This window comes from Oratosquilla oratoria, chromosome 35 (genome assembly GCF_046742065.1).
Source record: "Oratosquilla oratoria isolate Oo_2021 chromosome 35, ASM4674206v1, whole genome shotgun sequence".
Taxonomy (NCBI): Eukaryota; Metazoa; Arthropoda; class Malacostraca; order Stomatopoda; family Squillidae; genus Oratosquilla; species Oratosquilla oratoria.
Genome location: NC_134811.1, coordinates 45,489,330 through 45,513,928, shown reverse-complemented (window position 1 = coordinate 45,513,928; position 24,599 = coordinate 45,489,330). Strand labels below are relative to the sequence as shown.

Below are 24,599 nucleotides of genomic sequence, written 5' to 3'. Positions count from 1 at the left end.
AAGGCCTCCGTTTACATTTAATTTCAGCATAGCACTTCCAGAGGGCTCTGTGTTTGAGTCAACATTTGGGTCAAAATCAATGTTTTTATTTTCTTTCATTTTCTCTCATTAGATTGATTTAACACTGCAGAGACATCATTTTGAGTAACGAGTGCTCCCCTCCCATTCAATACAAACCAGACCTCTTGTTTTACTTGCACTATTGAGAATTTTTGTCTTGTTCAGCAGCCTTCAGAGCTCTAGTTGAAAGGTGTTGACAGCTTGGAAGTATTTACCTAGTTGTATTATACAGAAAGAGAGCTATGCTCGTAGTGACCTGTCTTTGTATCTTTCAGCATCTAGTTTGTTCTAAAATTCTTGTATAGTTTTTGCACCCACTGTTCCCTCATCCAATTTGTTCCAGATATCTACCACTCTGTGTGGATAACTATTCTTTATCAGACCTCTTCTATAACTATCCTTTTTGAATTTCTTTTCATGTCCTCTTTTCTTTTATCCCACTTTAATAAATCTTCTCTGTCAAGGACTTCAATGTCTTTCATAATTCTGTAAATGGCCAGTAGATCTCCTCTTTCTTTGTTCCAGGGTTGGTAGTTTGAGTCTGGACAATCTTTATATGTCAATTTAGAGAAGGTTGGTGCCATCTTTGATGTTGCTGTTTGGATTCTTTCTAATTTCTTTATATTCTTTTTTTGTGCTGGATGTCCATAGTGTCACAGCATACTCCAATCTTGGTCTTATCAGTGTGACTAATATTTTCTTTACCATATCCTCATCCAAGTAGTCAGAGGCCACTTTCATTGATCTTTAACCCATTAAACTCCGATGATAAGATTCTTGTCATTTGGTCAAATAAAACAAAAAATCATAAAACACCAAAATGTTTGATCAAACACCAGAAAAACATGACGTCAGTCCTCGCTTCCCTCGCTCGCGAAGCGAGGACTGACGTCATGTTTTTCTGGTGTTTGATCAAACATTTTGGTGTTTTATGATTTTTTGTTTTATTTGACCAAATGACAAGAATCTTATCATCGGAGTTTAATGGGTTAAATTGAAGGTTTCTCCGACTATTTTGTTGATATGCTTGTCTGGTGACATGTCTTTGCTGATAATTACTCCTAGGTCTCTTTCTGAACTAACTTTTTTTTTTTACTTTGTACCAATTTTAAATTGCCCTGATATTCTATTTTTACTTTTTCCAATAAGAGGGAGGGTGGAGGGGTGTGGAGTGTATTCAGGGATGGAATGGGTGGGAATGATTTTATGCCTTTTTCTTTTTGGCTACCCCCCTTGTAAGGGGGAAAAAAGCCTTGGTATATGTATGTACTTTTTCCAAACTCCATTATACATTTTTTTATGTTGAAGTTCACTTTCCACTTTTGACTCCATTCCCAGACTTTATCCAGGTCTTTCTGTAGTGATTCACAGTCTTCCTCTTTAGTAGTCTTGCATCATCTGCAAAGAAGTTCATATAACATTCCACACCTTCATTCATGTCATCTATATAAATGGCAAACATTATCAGAGCCAAAACAAAACCTTGTGGGACTCCACTTATCATTTCTTCCCAGGTTGATTTTTTGTCTCTAAGTACCACCCTCATTTTTCTCCCATTCAAGAAATCTTCCATCCACTTCAATAACTTTCCTTGTGCACCACCTATTATTTCAATTTTTCTTAGTATGTTTTTGTGTGGTACTTAATCAAATGAAATGCTTTTTATAAATCTAGGAAAGCACAATCAGCCCATCCGTCCCTTGCATTACTTCTATTAGCCTTAAGTAAAAGCAAATGAAGTCAGTGGCACACGATCTTCCATGTCTAAAGCCAAATTGTTTTGGATTCAGTATATTATTTTCTTCCAAATGTTTAATCCATCTAATTTTGATAACTTTTTCACATATTTATGCTGTTGTGCTTGTCATGGAGACTGGTCTACAGTTAGAGTATGTGTGTATGTATGTATGTGTGTATATATATATATATATATATATATATATATATATATATATGTATATATATATATATATATATATATATATATATATATATATGTTGTCATCTTTATATTCAATGTAGCTCCATCTCCCTTTGATGCCTCCAGAGTGGAGGAGTCATGTTTTTGACTAAAAAAGGCTTAAATGTGACAATGATAACAGAAGAAAAAAATGTGGAACTGATTATGATAAAAGCTGAAAATTGTGACTTGAAAAGTAGAAGATTTGTAGTAATACATGTACCTCCAAAAACACAGCCTTGGACAGAGAGTGATCATTCCAAAATGTTGGAAGACACAAAGAATGCATTGAATTACTGAAAGGAAGAAACATAGTAATTATGGGTGACTTTAACTCAAAAGATATATGTTGGAAAGAAATGACAGTGAAAGGTGGAGAAGACCTTTGGGGAAATATACTTCTGGATATGACCATTGAATACACAATGAATCAATGGGTAAAGGAGAATACCAGATATAGAAACAATGAAGAACCATCAAGACTAGATTTCATATTTATGTCAGCCTGATATTGTGGATAAAATGGAATACAAGATACCAATTGGGAAGAGTGACCATATACTAATAGAGTTTGAACTAAAAGAACAAATTTATTTGAGAAGAAATGAGAAACATAGAAAAGGAAGACTAATGTACAACAAAACGGATTTTGAGAAACTCAGAAAATTCTTTCAAAATGTAAATTGGGAAAACTCCTTTTTTGAAGAAACAAAGATGGACCTCTAACTGTGAACACATGATAACCGATGTAGAAGTTTGTGAAACTATTGCAATAGTGATTACAACTTAGATTCAAATTGCTAAAAAAATTTAGAATAGATACTTGTGTATCTAAAATACCCTATTTTGGTTAAAACTCAGTTCATAGGACTACATCAGGAGCTTCAGCTTACAGATTGGGAGGCAAAATTAAGCAAAAGACCTGTAGATCAAATGTGTGAAATATTTCAAAATATGCTTACTAAGATTCATAATTACATCCCATTTAAGGACAGATGCCCCCCAAATCAAGCTCGCCCAAAATGGCTCAACAAAGAAACTGAAAAAAAGTATTGCTAAAAAGAGACAGGTTTATAAGAAATACAAGTGCTCGGGTTCACTTAATGACTATCAAAGTTATGTAATAATACAAAGATTTAAAAAAGGCAATAAAAAATGAAAACAACAATACGAAATGAATATCGCTGATAAATCCAAAGAGAATCCCAAAGAATTCTATAGTTACATTAGAGATAAAAAGGTTATTGGGAATCACATTGGCCACTATTATCTGCTGACGGTCAATTTGAATACAGACGCTCCTCAACTTACGTTTTAGTTACGTTCCGAACGTAAGTTGAAAATGAATGTAAGTTGTTACTGTACTATACATCCGTAAATTCTATTACAGTATCTTATAAAACACCCCTAAATCATTAATTATACACATAACATTGTAAAATAATAACATTAATTTCAAATCATTTAAATTCAAGCAACATAAATTGAGATGGTGGAGGAGGAGGGGGAGGAGGAGGAGGAGGAGGAGGAGGAGGAGGAGGCAAGGCACGTTCAGTCTGTCGTTTGTGCCATGTAAACAATGGACGCAGCGTCATGCGTAAGTATCGTTTGAACTACGGAGAGCATGCTAAACTAAAAAATTCACTCAAAAAAATAAAAAATAAAATAAATTCTAATTTTTTTTTCTACAGTCAGTTCAAACGTAAAATCGAAAAAACGTAAAACGAATGAACGTAAGTAGAGGAGCACCTGTAGTCAAATGAAGGAATATGTGATATTCTAAACAACTATTTTAGCTCAGTATTTGTAGAAGAAATACCTCAAGGTGAACTCCAAACTGAAACTTGTGAAAAGTTTAGAGTAAACTTACTACAGTAAATATAACAAAATAAAAAATTAAAAGGTGTATAGAGAAACTCAAAATTTATAAAATACCAAGGCCTGACGGCTGGCATCCAAGAATCTTAAAGGAAATGAAAAATGAGATTATTGTTCCATTAGAAATTATTTTCAAGAAATCCATCATATCTGATGTCCCAAGAGAATGGAAGCTAGCTAACGTAACTCCCATGTTCAAAAAAGGTGACTGGGTCTCAAAAAACAATTTCATTGGATAATATAGTCTCCCTCATTGCATACTTTTGCCTTCTCTCACAATTACACCCAGACATACTCCAGAAAGCCAGTGCCATTACATTCACACCAGGTATCACATTAGGCGAATTCTCAAGGAAATTCTCTGACAAAAAACAAGTTATCACTCAGATACAAAACCAGTCAGTACCCACAGCCCCAACACACATGATAGCACAGGTCACACTGTCCTCCTCACATAACACAAGAGCAAGATATATATCACACAAGCGACATCACTCACGACAACGCTCTCCTTCAAGAACACGAATATTTTGTACATACTGCCACAAACCAGGACACCTCATTAACATGTGTTATCACAAATACCGATCACAACAGAACTGATACTGCGAGCATCATGGTACATGCTTTCACACAACTGATCATTGCGGTGTGTTGTTAGCATGGAGACAACACAGACAAGAATCCCTGGATAGCTCTCCTGCTAGACATTCACATACCACATCTCCTGCTAGACATGTAACCCATCTCCTGCTAGACATTCACGTAACACATCTCCTGTAAGACGTTCATATAATACATCTCCTGCAAGGGATTCATGTAACACATCTCCCTTATGAATACAGGATACAAGGGCTCAGTGCACACCCAGGACAGTTACTCCATATCAAGATATTCCATTTGCAACCTTACCGGTACACACTCTGGATATCCCAGACATGTCTTCAGATTCCTTAATTTTCATTGCTAAGTCTAGTAACACCACAGTGAAAATATTTCTTGACACGGGCTCCCCAGTTAACATCATGACACTACAGTTTCCACAGATTCTGCACTGAAACAAAATGTGTCACCATTTTGGAACCCCCAACATCAACCTTTACAATATAGATGGTGTAACCTTCCCAATCATTGGTGAATTCTCACTAGACATTAGCTTCAAAGATGAGTGCCCAGCCATTCCAGTTACCACCTATGTAGCTGATATCCATTTCCTTGCTGATATCCTCAAAGGCTTAACTTTGACAAAGCAACATACAGACACTCCTCAACTTAAGTTTTAGTTACGTTCTGAACGGCCGAACGTAAGTTGAAAATGAACATAAGTTGTTACTGTACTATACATCCGTAAATTCTATTACCATATCATATAAAACACCCCTAAATCATTAATTATACACATAACATTGTAAAATAATAATATTAATTTCAAATAAATTAAACTCAAGCAACATAAATTGAGATGGTGGAGGAGGAGGGGGAGGAGGAGGAGGAGGAGGAGGCAAGGCATGTTCAGTTTGTCATTTGTGCAATGTAAGCAATGGACGCAGCGTCATGCGCAAGTATCGTTTGAACTACGGAAAGCGCGCTAAACTAAAAAAATTCACTCAAATTTTTTTTTTTTTTACAGTCAGTTCAAACGTAAAATCGAAAAAACGTAAAACGAATGAACGTAAGTAGAGGAGCGTCTGTATATATCATCATTTACCCCTGCTCAACATGGCATCATTTATGCTAATAATTTCCTCCCTGCATTGCCATCAGCAAGTTCCCACAAATTTGACTACATCAATATGGTTGAGCAGGCAAAACTTGATTTAACACCTGCCACTCAAACTAACTCTACTTCATCACATGAGGATGCATACATACATACATATACCAAAGGGTTTTCCCCTTACATGAGGGGTAGCCAAAAAGAAAAAGGCATAGAAACCACTCCCACCCATTTCCTTTCCTATATATTCCACTCTCCTCCACCCTCCCTCTTATCTTGGCACCTCCTGAATGCCGGGTCATCCCTGCATACTGTGCACTGCCCTGGGTCAGAAGCAGTGTCACAAGACACAGCACATCTACAGCAAGGCCACTTCATAAATTCAGTGACCCCTCTCCCCCTCCGTCTCCTCATGCAGAAAAGGAGAGACGGGGAGAAATCCCTTCGGGCTGTGTCAAATTTTTTCTCATACTTCCTCACCCCCCATCATTTGAGCCACTTAGATCACTTTTCCTCACTATACTAATTGGCTAGGACATACAATCATGGACCACACCACACCAACGTGAAAGCTGTAAAAATTGCATCAACCTTTAAAAGCATACTGAGTGAGCCTCAGAATTTCTGACTGGGTCTCACACAAAAGTTTCATTGGAACACAGTTTCACTCATGGCGTATTTTTGACTACTGTCCCAATTACACCCTGACACACTCCAGAAAGCTTATTCCATTCACACCAGGTATCACACTAGATGAATACTCAAGAAAATTCTCTGACACTGACAAAGCAATTACCCAGATCCAGAGCCAGTCAGTACCCAGTGCACCCACCCACACAATAGCACAAGTTACATGGTCCACACCACATGACACAAGGTCGCACTCAACATTGCTCATGCCAACGCTCTCCATCAAGAACACAACTGCTCTGTACATACTGTCATAAACCAGGACACACTGCAAACACATTACCACAGACAACCTTCACAACCAATACTCCACTGCAATTATCATGGAACATTTCCATAAGAGTGACTGTTGCAGTGTGCTGTTAGCACAGAGGCAACACAGACCAAGCTCCCCAGATCACTCTCCTGCAAGACATTCATGTAACACATCTCCTTTATGACTATTGAATAAGATTCAGTGCACGTTAATGCCAGTCACTTCATACCCTAAAGTTCCCTGATCAACCCTAAAGTTCCCTGATCAACCCTACCTGTACATACCCTGGATATCCCAGACAAGTCCTCCCCTTCCTTAACACTTCACTACGGGACTTAAATCTTGCGGGCAGGAGCCAATGCCAGCCGTACATGTCGTAATAATACTCGCATCATAAAATATAGTCACGGCTTATGTTGATCGTTTTCTCTTTCACCGTGAATTTTGAAAACCACAGAGAATGGGATTAAGAGCAGATTAGGGAGAATGTAAAAACACAGGGGCGACTACAATAAATATAATCAAGACGCCGATATGGCAGCGTTGCGAATCCACTTGCTCCTCATGACGCCTACGTGTGCGGCACTGTATGGAAGGGGTTAACATTCATTGCAACTTCCATTAACACCAAAGTGACAATCTTTCTCCACACGAGTTCCCCAGTCAACATAATGTCAATTCATACATATACCAAGGCTTTTTCCCCCTTACAAGGGAGGTAGCCAATAAGAAAGGCATAGAAACCACTCCCACCCATTCCATCCCTAAATACACTCCACTCCCTTCCATTCTCCCTCCCATCCCAACACCTCCCAGATGACAGGCCACCCCTGCACCTTGTCCACTGCCACGGACCAGAGGCAGTGGCACCTGCACTTGCAAACTTGTCATATGAGGAGAGATTGGCTAAATTGGAGTTACCAACTCTGGAGTAAAGAAGAGAGAGAGGTGACCTACTGACCATCTACAGAATCATGAAGGGCACAGAAATATTCGATAGAGAGGACTTGTTAAACTGGGACAAGAGAAGCACAAGAGGACATGGAAAGAAAATCGAAAAACATAGAAGAGATCTGAAGAAAAACAGTTTTCCACATAGTGGTGGACACTTGGAACAAACTGGACAATGAAATAGTGTATGCAAAAACCATTTATCAGTTTAAGAGCAAACTAGACACTGCGAGATACAAAGGCGGGATACCATGAGCGTAGCTCCCCTTCCCGCAAAATACTAGGTAAATATATGTGTATATATATACAGTAGACCCTCGTTTTACGCGGGGGTTAGGGACCGGGAACCCCCGCGTAAAACGAAAATCCGCATAAAATTCCGCCACTGAAGGAGATATACCAAAACAATCATTAGAACCCTAATAATTTTATTTCCACAATGAATTGCCATATTGAACAAAATAATACAATAGAAAAATAGGAAAACAATACAATACAAACAAAAGAACAAGAAAAAACAGTGCATGAAATGAATATATGTAGAAGGAGTAGTAGTCTAGGTAGCAGTCTAGTCGGACTCGGCATCAGAATTAGCTGGACCACCACGTTTCTGTAAAAACATGGTGATGGGCAATTGTACTCGGCGCTTTTTCATGTCCTGCAAAACGGCTTTGTAGGGCGCCATAACACTGTCGATGCCATTCTCCGCCGCAATTGCCCTCACCATGGATGTGTCAGTCTCATAAATGGCAGCCTTGAGAGCGGAGGTCTGTCGTATCAAGGCTGCCAATGAGTCCAAAGTTAATCCTTCCTGTGGCTGGCTTTCTTCTTCAACATTGCCCTTCTCCTCCTCCTCCTCCTCCTCACTGGCCGACTGGACGAGTTCCACCAGTTCCTCCTCAGACAGCTCAACTGCATGGCCACGAACCAGTTCCCGAACCTCTTCTTCCTCCATATCTGCAAATCCTTCACCGCCAACTTCCTTTGCTAAGGCTATATATATACAAAAACCCAAAAACCCAAAAATCCGCGTAAATTCAAAACCGCGCATAAAAAATCCGCGTAAAACGAGGGTCTACTGTGTATATATATATATATATATATATATATATATATATATATATATATATATACACAGTCGAACCTCGAAAGCCCAGACTAATTGGGGGGAAGGGTGGTCCGGTCATGCCAAACGTCTGGTCATCGAAAATATCGCCCTAACACCCGTAGATTTTCATAGCGGTATACGTACAGGTAATGTATGATATGGCATAGAAACACATAAGAATAATACTCTAACACTGTAATAATAACAATACTGTAATAATAATGCTATAATACTAATAATTCTGTAATAATAACTGTAATACAGGCATATAAATGTACTGTATATACAGTGTACTGTACTGTATTTTTTATTACGTACACTGTAAATATCGGAAAGTATGCACGCAGGACAGTGGTGGCGGCCAGGTTTGCCGCGTTTTCTACACTGCCGTGTAGAATGGGAGTGTTGCCATACATTTTTCTCGGGCGTGTGCAGACTTTCATAGCAAGATATACTTGTCAAACTTTGACAAAATGGTGGTTCTAGTTTTTCTATTCTTGAATGTATATAAGGTCCCCATGCCCTAACATATTCAGTAAGATATAAAAATTATTTTTTTATATTATTATCGCTAAAAAAAACTGAAACTTTAGCGTAGAATTTTTTCTACATGGTAAAAACGTATCTTTTGGGGTATAATATTTTATAAGTAACACAATTACCAATAAAAGTCATATTTTGATGTACCATTTATCATTTGATAACTAGTTCTATGATTTTTAAACTAAAGTTTGAGTTCTTGAACGTTTTTAACCCCTTCCATACGGTGCCACATACATAGGCGGCATGAGGAGCAAGTTGATACGCGAGGCTGCCATATCGGCGTCTTGATTATATTTATTGTAGTTGCCCCTGCGTAATGACATACTCTCTAAACTGTCTTCATCACATTTTCTATGGTTATAAAAATTCTCGGGTGAAAGAGAGAACGATCGATATAAGCGGTGACTATATTTTATGATGCGAGTATTATTACGACACATCGTACCTCTGGCAGCTAAGGCTGCCCGCGAGATTTTGGCCCGTACTGAAGAGGTTAACAGCCTGCTGATATGTAGAAAAAATTTCCTCATGTCCTTGTGCAGTTGCCACATGCCGCTATTTTACTACGTTTTGGTACAAAATTCTATGAAACGGCAGCTTGCCTGGGCCGGGTTTGAGTACATGTGTACGGCCATCGCTGCCACCTACCGGACAAATAGGGAACTTTGCTTTAAAAGTCCACCCTTTGTTCATTTCGACCAGTCATACAAGGGTCCGGGCATTCGAGGTTTGACTGTATATATATTGTATTTACCTAGTTGTATTATACGGGAAGGGAGCTATGCTCATGGTGACCAGTCTTTGTATCTCTCAGCATCAAGTTTTTTCTTAAACTCTTGAATAGTGTTTGCACACACTGTTTCTTTGTCCAATTTGTTCCAAGTATCTATCACTGTTTGGAAGCTATTTTTTTTCATATCTCTTCTGTAATTATTTTTTTTTTGTGTCCTTGTTTTTCCATTGCCCCATTTCAATAAGTCATTCTTATCTAAAATTTCCATACCCTTCATAATTCTACACATAGTAGGTCTCCTCTTTCCCTTCTTTGTTCCATAGTGTTGTGTCCATAGTGTTGCTGTGTACTTGAGTTTTGGTCTTAGTGTAGTTAATTTTTTTCTATCATTTCCTCGTCCAAATAGGCAAATGCCACTTTTATTGACCTCAATAAATTGTAGGTTTCTCCGACTATTCTATCAATATGCTTATCCAGTGTCATGTCTTTGCTGATCATCACTCCAAGGTCTTTCTCTGAGTTTACTTTTTTGACCTCTTCTTCACCAATTTCATAATCTCTCGATATTCTGTTTCTACTTTTTCCAAATTCCATTATACTACATTTCATAATATTGAATTTCACTTCCCACTTTTGAGTCCATTTTCAGATCTTGTCCAAGTCTTGTTGTAACAAGTTGCAATCTTCCTCTGTTTTTACTTTCTTTAGTATTTTTGTGTCGTCTGCAAAGAAATTCATATAACACTCTACTCCTTCATCCATGTCATTTATGTATATAGCAAACATGAAGCAGATCAAGTTTGTTGTACATGATCTTCCTTGTCTGAATCCAAATTGATTTGGATTCAATATAGTTTTTTCTTCCAAATGTTTAACCCATCTATTTTTGACGACCTTTTTGCAAATTTTTGCTCCTGTGCTTGTGTGTGTGTGTATTTACTTAGTATTATACGGGAAGGGGAGCTATGCTCGTGGTGATCCATTTTTGTATCTCCCAAGATCGAGTTTGTTCTTAAATTCTTGTATTGTTTGCACACACTATTTTTTCATCCAGTTTGTTCCATATATCTATCACTCTGTGTGGGAACCTATTCTTTTTCAGGTCTCTTCTGTAGTTATCTTTTTTGAGTTTCATTCCATGTCCTCATTTTTCCTCTGTCCCACTTTAACAAGTCCTCTCTATCAAGGTGTTCTTTACCTTTCATAATTCTGTAGATGGTTGGATTCACCATGGTCTTGGATCACATGTTCGACTCATGACTGACAGCTATTTCCCTCCCAGAAGAGAGTTCAGAGCTTATATATGACCAATTTATGGGTAATGGTATGACCTTACATGCACACACACACACACACCCTACTCCCTGCCAACAAATGTTGGAGTCACAACTAGTAGCACAGCGATACTGAATTTATTTCAGCCCTAGGCGAGATTCAAACCCGGACCACCATAGTGGCAGCCGGGAACTCTTACCACTGTGTCATGAGGTCTGTGTGTGTGTGCGCCACTACATTTTGTCTGTGATATATATATATATATATATAAAAGTGAAAAATGCATTTGTCTATTACTGGAACATAATCCCTGCTTGGGATCTGTAAAGTCTTTGCTCCCATGGCTCAGTAATACACAGCTCACTATGAGTGTGAGAGGGTGGGGTTTTATACACCGTGACCCTACCACTAGCTAGGTAATATCATAATATGAACTCTATTAACATTCAGTTTAGGTCACTGCCACCTAGCAAGGTAACATAAACATGTTCCCATGTTGGATTAATTATGTTGGTGAAACTTCATAAGAGCTCAACATATTCAATTGATGCTGTAATATAAATTTGTGAAAACGGTGACGCATAAGAGGTATACGAATTTACGTCAGTTGTGAGCAACAAACATTCATGACATCACGGTGATATCATGAATGTTGGCAGTCTTTGGATTAAGTAATTAGTTTACTTGAATCAAGAACATTTTACATTCACTAGTGGCTATACAGGTACTACAGCTTTAGGTCGAAGATGAAATTTATTCAAATAACATGGGCATAATATACTAATTTTTGAGTCATAAAGTACCATTATATCACACATATCGCCAACAATGATCTTGTAAACAATCATACCTGCAATAAGTGAATTCACTGTTATTTATTTACACTATTTCGATATTTAACTGTCAAGCCCGTACTTGGCCCAAACTAGATACTCAGACATTTTCTTGCTCATCTTATTGCCTCTCTGATGCAATTGTAACGAAATTTTCCATTAATCAACTTATATGCTTCTGTTACTCACAAACTTCGTACTACGTGCTAACAGATAAGCGGACGTTTCGCTTCAGATTTTTATTTTTTTTGTCAATGGCGACTTGAGTCAATACTGAAGTAAAATGGAAGAATTTAGATTTTACAATGAACACTTCTAAATCACAATTGGTAGATTTTTTAATAAAAACGTATTACAAAAGACACCCATACCTTGAAAGAAAAACGGGAATGAAATTTCTACATTTTCTAATTACACCATCGCTACCTAGAAAACAGCTGATTCCACTTTCGTCAGCCATATTGTCCGGCCCGCTCGTACGTGCAAAATCTAAGAAGAAAGAGCAAACATCATGCAGGGCCTTAGCTTCGCCAGTCTGAAGAGGCACCCAGCTGTAAGTATTAACTTCCAATATAAAAGTTGTGAAGTTATATATTTTGTTTGAATGCATATTTTGGAAATTAGGTTAAATTATTTTAAAGTGACGCAATACTTCTCTGAGGCTATGCTAGTGATGAAAACAATCCATATTAATTTATAGTGGTGCATGCGGGGTATTTTTAGAATTGTATCAACAATAGTTTCGACCAGTAATTCGTATTATACGATTTTGGTTAGTATTTGTGAAATGTAGTAGAACTGGGTTGTTTTACCCCTAATATATTTCGTGGTTACGTTTAATCTTTTCCCAATTCATGCTGCTAAGAATTATGGTATAACTGTAAAGAATGACTTCCATCTCTATAGGCGAGATACTACAAACTTTTGGAGGGAATGAAAGTATACGTATATTCTTGAATTTAAGTCCGGCAAAACTACTCTCGCCCTTCGCTGCAGAAAGGGTCACACACCCGTAGCTCAGTAACAAGAGCTTTTCCGGAGCAGTCGGAAAGTACCACTTAATAATGAAATATCTCAATCAAATTTGACATACATATAAGTGGTAAAGAATATTGTGCCAGTTTTATTGGAAAATTCCACAGGAGTTAAAAAGTGTTGTCATCCCTACAAATTTTTTGGATTCTTGGTGAAAATCAACACCAGAAAACATTATTAAAACCTATACAGAAATAAATGAAGTTGCTTCAACTCCTTTAGACTCCATCTTTTTGATAGTTACAAAGGATTACAAAGGCGGAGCATGCCGATAGGAGACCTTTTGGTCCATATCTAGGTTAGATGTAAAAAAAAATAAATAAATAAAAAGATCATTTTTAGTTTCACCCAACCAACGATTTTGATATGTGGCTTATGTGTTTCTGTTGAGAAATGTTGTGATATGAACGATGGTGTACATTTCCGTCGTAAATTCGTATTTTTTAAGTAATTAAATATTGAAGTTATGCATTTATGTCTACATCTCCCCCAGGATTTGGTTTTTTTTTGGGTGAGGAGCACTAATAATTCGAGTAAAGCCCATTCCAAAACAGGTATAAAATGAACAAGAACACTAAACAAATTCACCTTTGACGGCGGTAATGGCGTGGGTAAACACGCACGCAGCTATATTTATTTACTAACGATTCGAAAGATTTCTCTATTTCCGCTACATTGGTAACGCATTACGAACAAATCGCTAACATCGGGTTTGTTTGGGTGGGGGATTATTAAATTGAGTAACGTGCATTGCCAAACAGGTTGGAAATCGGTTTTTATTTTCCGGAATATATGCTTACCATTTACTTTATTAACTATTACTTCTATAATACATAAACACATATTTATACTGTTTGTTATACTTTTAAGAGACCTCAAGTTACGTTACTAAGAGTGCTTTTGTGCGGATTGGAGTGGTCTGGGGGGGGGGCGCAAAGCCCCCAAGCTAGGTTAGGTTGAGGTTACGTTAGGGTAGGGTTGGTTAGGTTAGGCTACGTTATGTTAGGATTCATAAGGTTAAGTTAGGGTTGGTTAGGTTAGGTTAGGTCTGGTCACGTTAGGGTTGGTTAGGTTAGATCTGGTTAGGTTAGGTTAAGTCAGGTTTGGTTACATTAGGTTAGGTCTGGTTAGGGTATGTTACGTTAGGTGTAGTTATGTTTTTCATTGGTCCTTGTGCTACCATTCACAATGTTTTCTTTTGTGTCTGAGTAGGTTAAAACTACGTTCAGAGGAAAATGACGTACATTTGTTATATAGAAATTCGATTTCTTTCCCGATTTCCTGAAATGCTGGACAAGTCACTTAGGCATTTTCTTTGAGGCTCACTATTTATTCCTTATTTTACAGTTAGCAACTTTTGCGCGCCCGAAGTGGGCTTCGCTAAATTTAGCGGATATAGCAAGATATTTAGCGATTCCTCGCTGCCGCTGCTCAACCACAACATGGCTGCCATGGACATAGCCGAAAACACGGCACACTCCCGCCAACAAGGGTGACAATATTGTATTTGATTTAATTTCTTATGTGTTCTTCTCCATTTTCTATCTTTTTTGCAATGTGCATTACTCCATTTATTATTGCTCCCCACCCAAAAACCACGATTTCCCACAGGTCCCCCCGGATCGTTCTAGAAGAGAGGTAGGCCAAAGTCCATATCTTTAATAATTAATATTTTAAAAAGCACGCAATTGCGACGGAAATGATGTACACCATCGTTCATATCACAACATTTCTCACCAGAAACACATAAGCCACATATCAAATTTGTTGGTTGGGTGAAACTATAAATTGACCGATTCAGTGACCATACAGAAACAGCATATTTCAAATGTGGACGAACTAACGATTTATCTTGTTAATTAGTGATGGGCTTTTGAAGTCAAAATATCATGCAATCAGTCCTAGAATCTTGTTTGCTTTCTTAGAGGCTGAAATGCACTGCTTGGATGATTTGAGATTGTTACTGATAATTACGCCGAGATCTTTTTCACTATTCACTTTTGTTAACAAATTTCCAAATAACTTGTAATCGTACCTACTGTTATTTTTACCCATGTGCATTACCTTGCATTTACTTGCATTAAATTTCATTAGCCACTTTTCAGACCATTGCTGTAATTTATCTAAATCTTCTTGAATATCTAATTGGTTTAAGTGATCATTTGCCATTCCGCACAGTTTTGTATCATCAAATTTGGTAATGGTAGATTAGTCCATGGTCAATATTATTTATATATACTATGAATAGAAGTGGCCCAAGAACGGAACCCTGAGGATCTCCACTTGTAACATTTTTCCATCTAGAAGTTTTTCCATTTAAAACGACTGTTTTTGATCATTTAACCAATTACTAGTCCAATGTAATAGGCTACCACTTATTCTGTGTGAAGCTAATTTAGTAAGTAGTCTTTAGTGGGGGACAGTATCAAAAGCTTTTGCATAGATATATTAAATCTATATTGTTTCTTCTGTCATAATTTGAGATAACTGTTACAGAATTCGAGTAAGTTAGTCATGCAAGAATGTTTCCGTCTGAAACCATGCTGGCTATCATTTATCAAACTGTTACTTTCAAAATGATGTTCAATAGCATCTCTGATGATAGTTTCCATAATTTTTCCTATGTTTGAAGTCAAACTTATAGGCCTATAGTTATTTGGATTATTTTTGTCACCTTTTTTTAAATTAGAATTATAGGCATTGCATGCAGGTTAGGTTAGAATAAATGAATTTATCATACATTAATTTCTTTGGCCTTTCCTCTACCAAAACAAAGATGGTCTCAAGCAACTGAAGAAGCTACGTTTGTTTATAGCTTTCAACAACTTTCTGCCAAGAATAATATTACATTGCATTATTATAATTTGCATAATTGTTTAATTTTCTGTTGCTGTATTGTATAGGTGTGCGCTTCTAAATATTTACCCATCAACATAATGTTTTTCTTGGGAATCAATAACGAAAAATGTCACTGAAAGGAATTTAGTTGTTGTTGTTGTTGTCGTTCCCTAGACTGTCTGTCCGAGCAGTCCCGTCTCCCCAAGGAAGGCCACAGCCGAAACTGGGTTTTCCCACAAATCCTTTATAGAGTGTATGTTGTGTTGTTTGCGTGCATGATTGTGTATAATGCAGTCTTCCATTATGTGTTGTATGGTATGGGGTGAAGTGTTACATCCTGGGCAGCTGTTCACAACACGGTCGTCCAGCCTCTTCTGGTAGCTTAGAAGTGCTGGGTGGTGACCGCATCGCAGTCTGGCCAAGTGGACTCTGTCCTTACGTGGGAGAGAGGATTCAGAAGGGTGGATATCAGGGGGTCTGGCATGCAGCAGTGTGTTGTCTTTCAGTGTGTTAATGGAGCGGTGAGTGATATGATTATGAATATGTTTCCGGAGGCTGGTATTTGGTGGTTGTGGAGGAAGAGAAGAGAGTATCTGTGTGTAATAAAGGTCTTTGGGTGTAGTTTTAATGTTTCTTGGTGTGTGTGGGTGTTCTGCTATGTAGTGTAGCGGGTGTGATGTGTTTGTGGTGGCTGCAGCAAGTGTTTGTGTGCCTCTCATGTCGAGGTGGTCCTTGACTTTGAGGACTTTTGTTTCATGGTGTAAATGGTCTGTAGGTGATGTATTTGTGCAGCCTGTAATTGTTTTTAGGGCTTTGTTTTGTATGATTTGAAGGGTGTTGTGGTGTGTCTCACTGAGATTAGGAGCCCATGCAGGATTCGCATAATTCATCACTTAGCGTATGCATTGTTTGTATATTGTTATATTAGTTTCTTTGTTTTGTCCAAATGTTGTTCCAGTGATTGACTTAACCCCTTCCATACGGTGCCGCACACGTAGACGTCATGGGGAGTGAGTGTATTCGCGAGGCTGCCATATCGGCGTCTTGATTATATTTATTGTAGTCGCCCCTCCATAATGACATTCTTTCTAATTCTTTTGTAATGGCATTTTCTATGGTTATCAAAATTCACGGGTGAAGAGAGAACGATCGATATAAGCGGTGACTATATTTTATGATGCGAGTATTATTACGACACGTCGTACGGCTGGCATTGGCTGCTGCCACCGAGATCTAAGTCCATGACGCCTACGTGTGCGGCACCGTATGGAAGGGGTTAAGTGCGTTAAGTCTAGGTGTGCATTTGTTTTTTATGTTTGTGAGGTGTTGTTTGAAAGACATGGATGTATCGTATGTTACACCAAGAATTTTCGGTGTGTTTGTGTGTGGTATTAGAGTGTTGTTGATGTAGAGATAAGGTATATATTTGTGTTCTTTTGTCCAGTTGGTGAGAAGTGTTGCTGTAGATTTGGTTGGAGCTATTTTGAGTCTGTTTGTGATGAACCATGTGTTGAGTGTGTCAAGGTAAGGCTGGATTATTTCTGCAGCTTTGTCTGTGTTACGATGTGTGCATGTGATTGTTATGTCGTCTGCGTAGGAAGAGATTTGTATTTCTGAGGTGTCTGGTGTGGGTAAGTCATGCATGTATAGATTAAATAATGTGGGGGATAGAACTGAGCCCTGTGGTACTCCGTTCTTAATGTTTCTGATGTGCGATGATTGGCCATTATATGACACATGAGCATTCCTGCCTGCCAGATAATTGGCCAGCCATCTTTTGGTGTTATATATTTTATTTGTTAGGTTGTGGCGGGGGATAGCATCAAAAGCTTTACTAATGTCCAATGTTATAAGAAGTGTTCTGTGGTGGGGCCTATCTGAATTGATGCCATCTAAAATTCTTTGTGTGAGGTTTGTCAGAAGAGTGTTTGTGGAGTGTAGTGGCCTAAAACCGTGTTGTGAGTCAGCAAGGGGAATATATGGTGTGACAAGTTTAAGTATTAGGCGTTCAATGACTTTAGAGGGGGTGCAGAGAAGTGTGATTGGGCGGTGCGACGTTGGGATTGTTGGGTCTTTGTTCGGTTTTGGAATGGTGATTATTTTACCATGCTTCCAGATGTCGGGTATAGTGTTGTGTGAATAGCTGTAGTTTGCAATGTTTGTGAGTGCGTGTATACCTTGTGGTCCAATGTGTTTTAGGTGGATGTTGCTTATGTTATCAGGGCCACAGGCAGATGAGTGCTTGAGACTATGCATTATGAGTTTTGTCTGACTGTCTATGAAGGGTGTATAGTCTGAGTCTGTGGGAAAGTCTTTCTTACGTCGAATGGTGCGTCGGTCGTCAGGGTGAGATGTAAGATGGCTCGTCTGTGCAAAATGACGTATGAGTGCGTTTGCTTGTTGTCTGTTTGAGGGTAGATTATCTGTTGTTGTGATTATTGCTGCGTGAGAGCGTGTAGTGTTAGTGTTGGATAGTGTGATGCTGTTGAGTGTTTTGTACAATTTGCTGGTGTTTGTTTTGTGATCAAGTGTATTGATAAAGTTTTGCCAATTTTGTGTTTTTTGTTCATGTATTTTATTGGCAATCACAGTGTTTAGTGTTTGTATTTGGTCTGCTATGTTTTGAGGGATAGGTGTGGGGGTATCGTGTTTAAGTGTGTCACGTTGTCTGATGAGGCCTTGGATTTCTGGTGTGAAGTTGGGGTTGTGTGATTTTCTGTTGCCTCTAGGGATGTATCTCTTGTCTGCGTTTTGTATGATTGTATTAAAAGCGTGCACAGCATTGTTTATGTTTGTGATTGGTGTACTGTTAAGTGTTTCAAAATGTTGTTCTGTCTCTTCATTAAAGGCTTCCCAGTTAGCTCTCCTGTAATTAGTGTAAGTGTGTCTGTGGCCAGCTGGGGTGCATCTTGTTTTGGTGGTGATGATGATTGGAAGGTGGTCAGAGCCAAGGGCTCCGACCACTCTCCATGATGTTGTTGGGGTTAGGCAGGGGGAGCAAAAGGTGATATCAGGAGAGGAGGGAGTGTAGAGGGCTTGGTATGGGATATGTGTATGATTATGCGTGTTGTTCATGATAGTCAATGAGTCGAATTGAGTCTGTATATCAAGCCCTCTGTCTGTGTCAGGGTTGTCGACAAACCAGGCAGACGACTTGGCGTTGAAGTCACCACCCATGATCAGGTTGGGGATTGAGGTTAGTTGGCTGAGTTGAGGTCTGAAGGTGTTTGGAACTGTGGGGGATGATTGGGGGGGAATGTACATGTTAACTATTGTTAGTGTTGAATTGTTGCCTGTGCGGATACGAATGGATTGGGTTTCTGTTGTGTTATCTGTGGTAGGGAGGAGAATTTTGGTTGTGGCACTTGTGTCCACAAAACAGATGGAATGGTGGATCAGGGTGATGAGTCCACCGCCATTGCCGTCAGTCCGGTCTTGTCTGATGGTGGTGTAATTATGAAATGATGGTGTTTTGTGTGAGTGTCTTAATTTTGTTTCTTGTAGAATTGCAATGTGTATGTTGTGTTGTTTAAGAAAGTGTTCAAGTTCATGTTTTTTAGTGTTAATACCGTCAATGTTGTGTTGTAATATGTTGATGTTGTGTGTTTTGTATGTGTTGTATGTTGCCGTTTGGGGTTGAGGTTGGGGTGGTAGTGGGGAAGGTATAGGATCTGGGTCAGAGGGGGGGAAAGGAGAGATCGGGGACAAAGGAAGGGGAGTACTAATCGGGGGTAAGGGCAAAGGGAAATTGGGAGTGGGTAAGGGTGTTGGCTGTGGTTGGGGAGGTGGGATTGGGGTTACTGGAGGGCAGGTAGAACATGTCCAAGTGTTTGTGTATTGGTTTGTGTCAGCAAGTGTTGTACAAGTGAGGTGGGCCCAGTTTTTGCATATATTGCACTGAACTGAGCCCTTTGTCTGTCTGCTCGAAGTAATGGGTTTAGAGCATGTTGGGCATGTGTATTTTGTGGTGGGCCCAGGATTGCTCTCTACATCTCCGGCTAAAAGTAGAAGAAGAGGGGTGATCGCCAGAAAATGACCCCTCAGTGCAGAAAAAACGTAACATTGTGTGTTAAAAAAAAAAAAAAGGATTGTGGTACTCCCCCAGGTAGGCGTAGCTCCTCCTTGGGGATCGGTGCCATCTGCGTAGAGCTGATGGCCAGGGGTAGTTGCTGCTGATTGGCCCCCAACTCTTGGGGTTGGGGGGTGGTCCCACGACGTAGACGTTGCAGCTCCAGGACCAGGAATTTAGTACTGAGAAGAGCTGTGATGGAAGGTTTGAGATGGTGTCAGTTTGACGATGGCATTGACGTGGACTAGGTGTTCTATGCAACCCCTACCTGTCCTAAACCCACACTGTTCTTCACCAATTCCTCTGTTCCACTCCTAATCCTCTCAATCAAGACCCTCCCAATTACACTTAACAAGCTGAAGACCTCTGAAACTACTACACTCACATTTGTTCCCTTTCCACTTGTAAAGTGGAACTATACAGGCACTCTTCCAGTCCTCTGGCACTCTACCCTCTTTTAACATTAAATAACCTCACCAACCTGTCCACCATCACTGTACCTCTTTTTTTCGAACATTCTGCATGGCATCCATCCAACCCAGGTGACTTGCCTGCCCTCCTAGTCTTAACCCCTTCCATATGGTGACGCCTACGTATGTGTCATGAGGAGCAAGTGGGTACGTGAGGACGCCGATGTCGGCGTCTTGATTATATTTATTGTAGTTGTACCTGCATGACTCCATACTCTATAAACTGGCTTCATCATATTTTCTATGGTTATCAAAATTCACGGGTGAAAGAGAGAACGATCGATACAGCAGTGACTTTATTTTTTATAACGTATTATGACGCAACATCGTATGTCTGGCAGCTAATGCTGCCCACGAGATTTTGGCTTGGAGTGAAGTGGTTAACAGCTACCTTCACTTCATCTTTCTTTATTCTTCATTTTTCTCACTCATTATGATCATTTTCTTTGTGCTTCCCACTGCAAGTACCTTTTCCTCCCTATCCTGCTTCACATTTAGCAACTCTGTAAAATACACTGCCCACCTTCCTCTCACTGTCTTCCATTTGCATCTTTTACCTTCTCTGCTTGGCTCGCCTTCTCTTCCTATCTTTACAAAGGATCACAAAGGCAGAGCATGCCAACAGGAGACCTTTTGGTCCATAACTAGGTCAGATGCAAAAAATATATAATAGATTAAATTATAATATAGATACATATACCAAGGTTTTTTCCCCCTTACAAGGGAGGTAGCTAAAAAGGAAAAGGCATAAATCATTCCCACCCATTCCATCCCCGAATACACTCCACACCCCTCCACCCTCCCTCTCATCATAGCACCTCCCGGATGATGGGTCATCCCTGCACCTTGTCCACTGCCCTGGGTCAGAAGGAGTGTCGCAAGACACAGCAAGGCCGCTTCATTAAATCGGCAACCCCCTATGCATAAAAGGAGAAGACGGGGAGAAATCCCTTCAGGCTGCGTCAAATTTTGCTTGCACATACAGTACTACCTCACCCCCCATCCCCGCCCATTCCACCTCATGCATCACATCATCATCCATATACAACCATTCTCCATTCACCCGTCTTCTGTCCTCTCCCGTCCTTCCTCAACAGACATTCCCCTCTTCCCCAAAGCCCCCTTCACCCCATCCATCCAATCTTGAGTCTGTATAATTCTCACTTAGGTTAAAAGGTAATGTCATGTCAGCAATACACTTCAGCTTCTGGCTCTTGTTTATCAAGGTGGAAAGGATGACAGGCAACTTGTTCGGCTATTGTTTCATAAACACCCAACCCATAAAATGTAATATCCCTCATTCTACTCTCTTTTTCTACCGGCCTATTACATGGAAGCAGTGCTGGAACCTCTTTTGGGATGGCCTGCATCTGGTCCATCATATTCCACATGATTATTTTTCTCAAAATTGAATTATGGTCCCTTTTAGGGATGTTTTCAGCTTAGGAAAAAGCTAGAAATCACATGGAGCCATGTCAGGAGAGTAGGGGGGCCTGACAAAGCACAGGTTTGGCCTATAAACTGTGCGTCAAATGTGATGAATGGGCGGGTGCATTATCATGGAGCTGCTAATTGCCCACTGCCCACATGTCCATCCATTTGCATCACACAGCATTATGGAGGCAATGCAGAACCTCTTAATAATGCTCCTTGATGATGGTTTTGCCATGTGGTGTGTACTCATGACTTGTGATAGGGTTATCATTCTATCCATGACTTGTGTTATTGCTGGAATGTCCATCTGGTTCTGTCTTTCCTTACCCAAAGGACAGTAACTGCATTTATCATGACTTTTACCAACCACATAATTATGTGTAGTAATCTGCTTGGGTAGGGTTTGAATCCATGCCTGTGGGGATTGACAAGAGAATCAGACAAAATTACCAGTTGCCACTGGCGTCATGAGAAGCATCTTTGCTGGTGTGGCAAACAGGTAGCGCAAACCCTGTAGTTGGGTAGTTGTTAATGCAAATATAAATAAATTGCTATGGTTTATCATATACTAACCAAAGTAACTTTTTCAGCTCATCCCTCTGTATGTGTGCGTGGGTGCAGGTGTAGTTGCATCTGGCTTGTACACATTTCGCCTTGCAGCCAAGAATCCTGATGTAAGCTGGAACAGGTCTAGCAACCCTGAACCTAACCAGGCATATGCTGGAAAGCAGTATAAGGTAGTATATTGCAAATTTGCCTTGTAATGCATTATGGGATGGAATAAAAGCTCAAGAACCAAATATTTAATTCTTGTTTTCTAGTGTAACAATTATCTTTTATCTTTCAGTTCTACTCTCCAATCAGAGATTACAGTACTCTCAAGTCTCCCGCACCTAACTATGAAGCAGATGAAGAGTAAATTTATAAGATAAGCAGTAAATGCCTCTGCTTGCATTTGTGGATAGCTAAAAGATGTAAATTTTGCTGAGGCAATGGTTCCTTCTTGATAATAATGGCAAAGCTGCTGTGATACCTGGACAATAAATAAACTTAGGATACAGCTCATTTGTCAATTTACTTAAGTGATATTATACTTTTCACAAATTGGTATCACTTGGTAAGACTTACTGTATATTTCACTCCATTGTATATTGATGTAGGAAAATAAAAGTTTTAATGTAAAATACTTTTTCTATATTCCAGTAGAACAAAGAACTCTACTCAGGTAGTATTTCTGCCCTATATGGAACAGTCCGAATTTGAAGAAGGCAGTAAGGAAGATGAAATGTTTAAGAAGGATGGTGGGGGTTACAAAGATAGGGAAAAAATGAGATGTAGAGCAGTGGTGTTCGTGTTGTGGAATATATTTACTAGTATCTTTGTTACCCCTGTGGTGGGGGAAAGAATACTGCCACCAAGTCTTCCCACTTCAATTGTAAGAGGCAACAGAAACAGGACTGGGCATCCCTCTCCATGTAGTCCCACAGGGAACATTCCTAAAAAAAGTAGTCATAAAAGGGTCTAGGAGTTTTCCAACCAGTACCCTAAGGTTCGATCTTTTAATGTGCGTGGATGTGGTACAGATGAGAGTAAAAGGGAAGAGACTGGCAGTATGTTTGTGAGAAGAAAGATGGATGTGTTGGCTTTGAATGAAACTAAGTTGAAAGGGAGGGGCAAGTGTAGTTGGAGGTTCTTGTAAGTGAAGGGAGAGAAGGGGTGGCTATACTAGTAAGTGAAGAGATAGGTAAATGTGTAGTGGAGTGGAAAGTTTCTTCAAGGTTAATGTGGATGAAGGTGAAACTGGGAAAGGGGATGTGGGTTTTGTAAGTGCATATGGGCCTGGTAGTGAGAGGAGTGTAGAAGAAAGGGAGCCTTTTTGGATAGATTTAAACTAGTGCATAGAGGGATTAAGAAGAAACGTCAATGTAGTTGTATTGGGAGACCTTATGGTAGGGTAGGAAATGAACCAATAGATGGAGTGGTTGAGAAGTGTGGAGTTCCAGGAAAGAACCGTAGTGGAGAATTGGAGATGTCTAGAGTTGACAGCAAATAGTGTTTAGGAAGTCGATTATAAGTATACATGGGATAGGGTGGTAGAGCATTAATGGACTATGTAGTGGTAAATAGGAGTATAATAGGAAGAGTTAAGGATGTACATGTTCTGGGGGGGATATCAGATCATTTTCTGGTGGAGGATGGGGATAGATGGAGAGAGGGGGGGACAAAAGGTGGGAAGGTGCTTGGAGTGAGCTGCTTAAATGAGAAAGAAAAGGAAAGGGCTGAGAGAAGTGAACGATGGAGTAGAACTAAGAGTGGAGGAAGAATAGAGAAAGTTCAAGGAGGGAGTCATGAGGTGTGGAAAGGTGGTGTGTGGAACAAGGACGGAAGGAAGGGTAGCGAGTGGTGGGATGAGGAAGCAAAGGAGGTTGTAGAAGAAGCGAGCTTTCACAGATTGGTTACAAAATAGGCGAGTGACTCATGAGAGATACAAGAAAAGAGAAGTAAAGTATCAGATAAAGAAGGCAAATAGGAGAGAAGATATGACAATTTTGAAAGTAATAAAAAGGTGTTTTGGAAAGAAATTAAGTAAAATTAGAGAGGTAAAATGTGCAGATGGAAAGATGATAATGGAAGAGAAGGCAGTAAGAGGAAAGTGGGCAGAGTATTTTAGGGAGTTGCTAAATGTGAAGGAGGATTGGGAGGGAAAGGTAGTTGCAGTGAGAAGCTCTTAAGAAAATGGCCGTGAGGG

The 24,599-nt window shown here is 39.5% G+C and overlaps 2 protein-coding genes across 6 annotated transcripts in view; one reads left to right on the top strand and one right to left on the bottom strand.

Moving 5' to 3' along the window:
• Positions 1 to 12,328, bottom strand: part of LOC143018649 (erythroid differentiation-related factor 1) — a 74,790-nt gene extending 62,462 nt beyond the window's left edge. For 3 of the 5 annotated variants that reach the window (XM_076174219.1, XM_076174222.1, XM_076174223.1), the window contains exon 1: positions 12,022 to 12,277. The gene's annotated coding sequence lies outside the window, so the exon portion shown is untranslated. Of the gene's footprint in view, positions 1 to 8,938; positions 8,958 to 12,021 lie in introns of those variants that run through there. The other 2 variants (XM_076174220.1, XM_076174221.1) reach the window with 2 other exon arrangements.
• Positions 12,329 to 12,415: 87 nt separating this feature from the next.
• Positions 12,416 to 23,034, top strand: ND-MLRQ (NADH dehydrogenase (ubiquinone) MLRQ subunit). The gene is made up of 3 exons (XM_076174224.1): positions 12,416 to 12,557; positions 22,441 to 22,587; positions 22,698 to 23,034. The coding sequence occupies exons 1-3, from the start codon at positions 12,516 to 12,518 to the stop codon at positions 22,767 to 22,769; spliced, it is 261 nt and encodes an 86-aa protein (XP_076030339.1). The 5' UTR covers positions 12,416 to 12,515; the 3' UTR covers positions 22,770 to 23,034.
• Positions 23,035 to 24,599: the final 1,565 nt, after the last annotated feature.

Excerpts from the sequence above, each read along its gene's own strand:
- ND-MLRQ (XM_076174224.1), top strand. The coding sequence starts at position 12,516 with ATGCAGGGCCTTAGCTTCGCCAGTCTGAAGAGGCACCCAGCT. Across the intron at positions 12,558-22,440 it reads GTCTGAAGAGGCACCCAGCT|CTCATCCCTCTGTATGTGTG; the intron begins GTAAGTATTAAC and ends TAACTTTTTCAG. Across the intron at positions 22,588-22,697 it reads ATGCTGGAAAGCAGTATAAG|TTCTACTCTCCAATCAGAGA; the intron begins GTAGTATATTGC and ends TTTATCTTTCAG.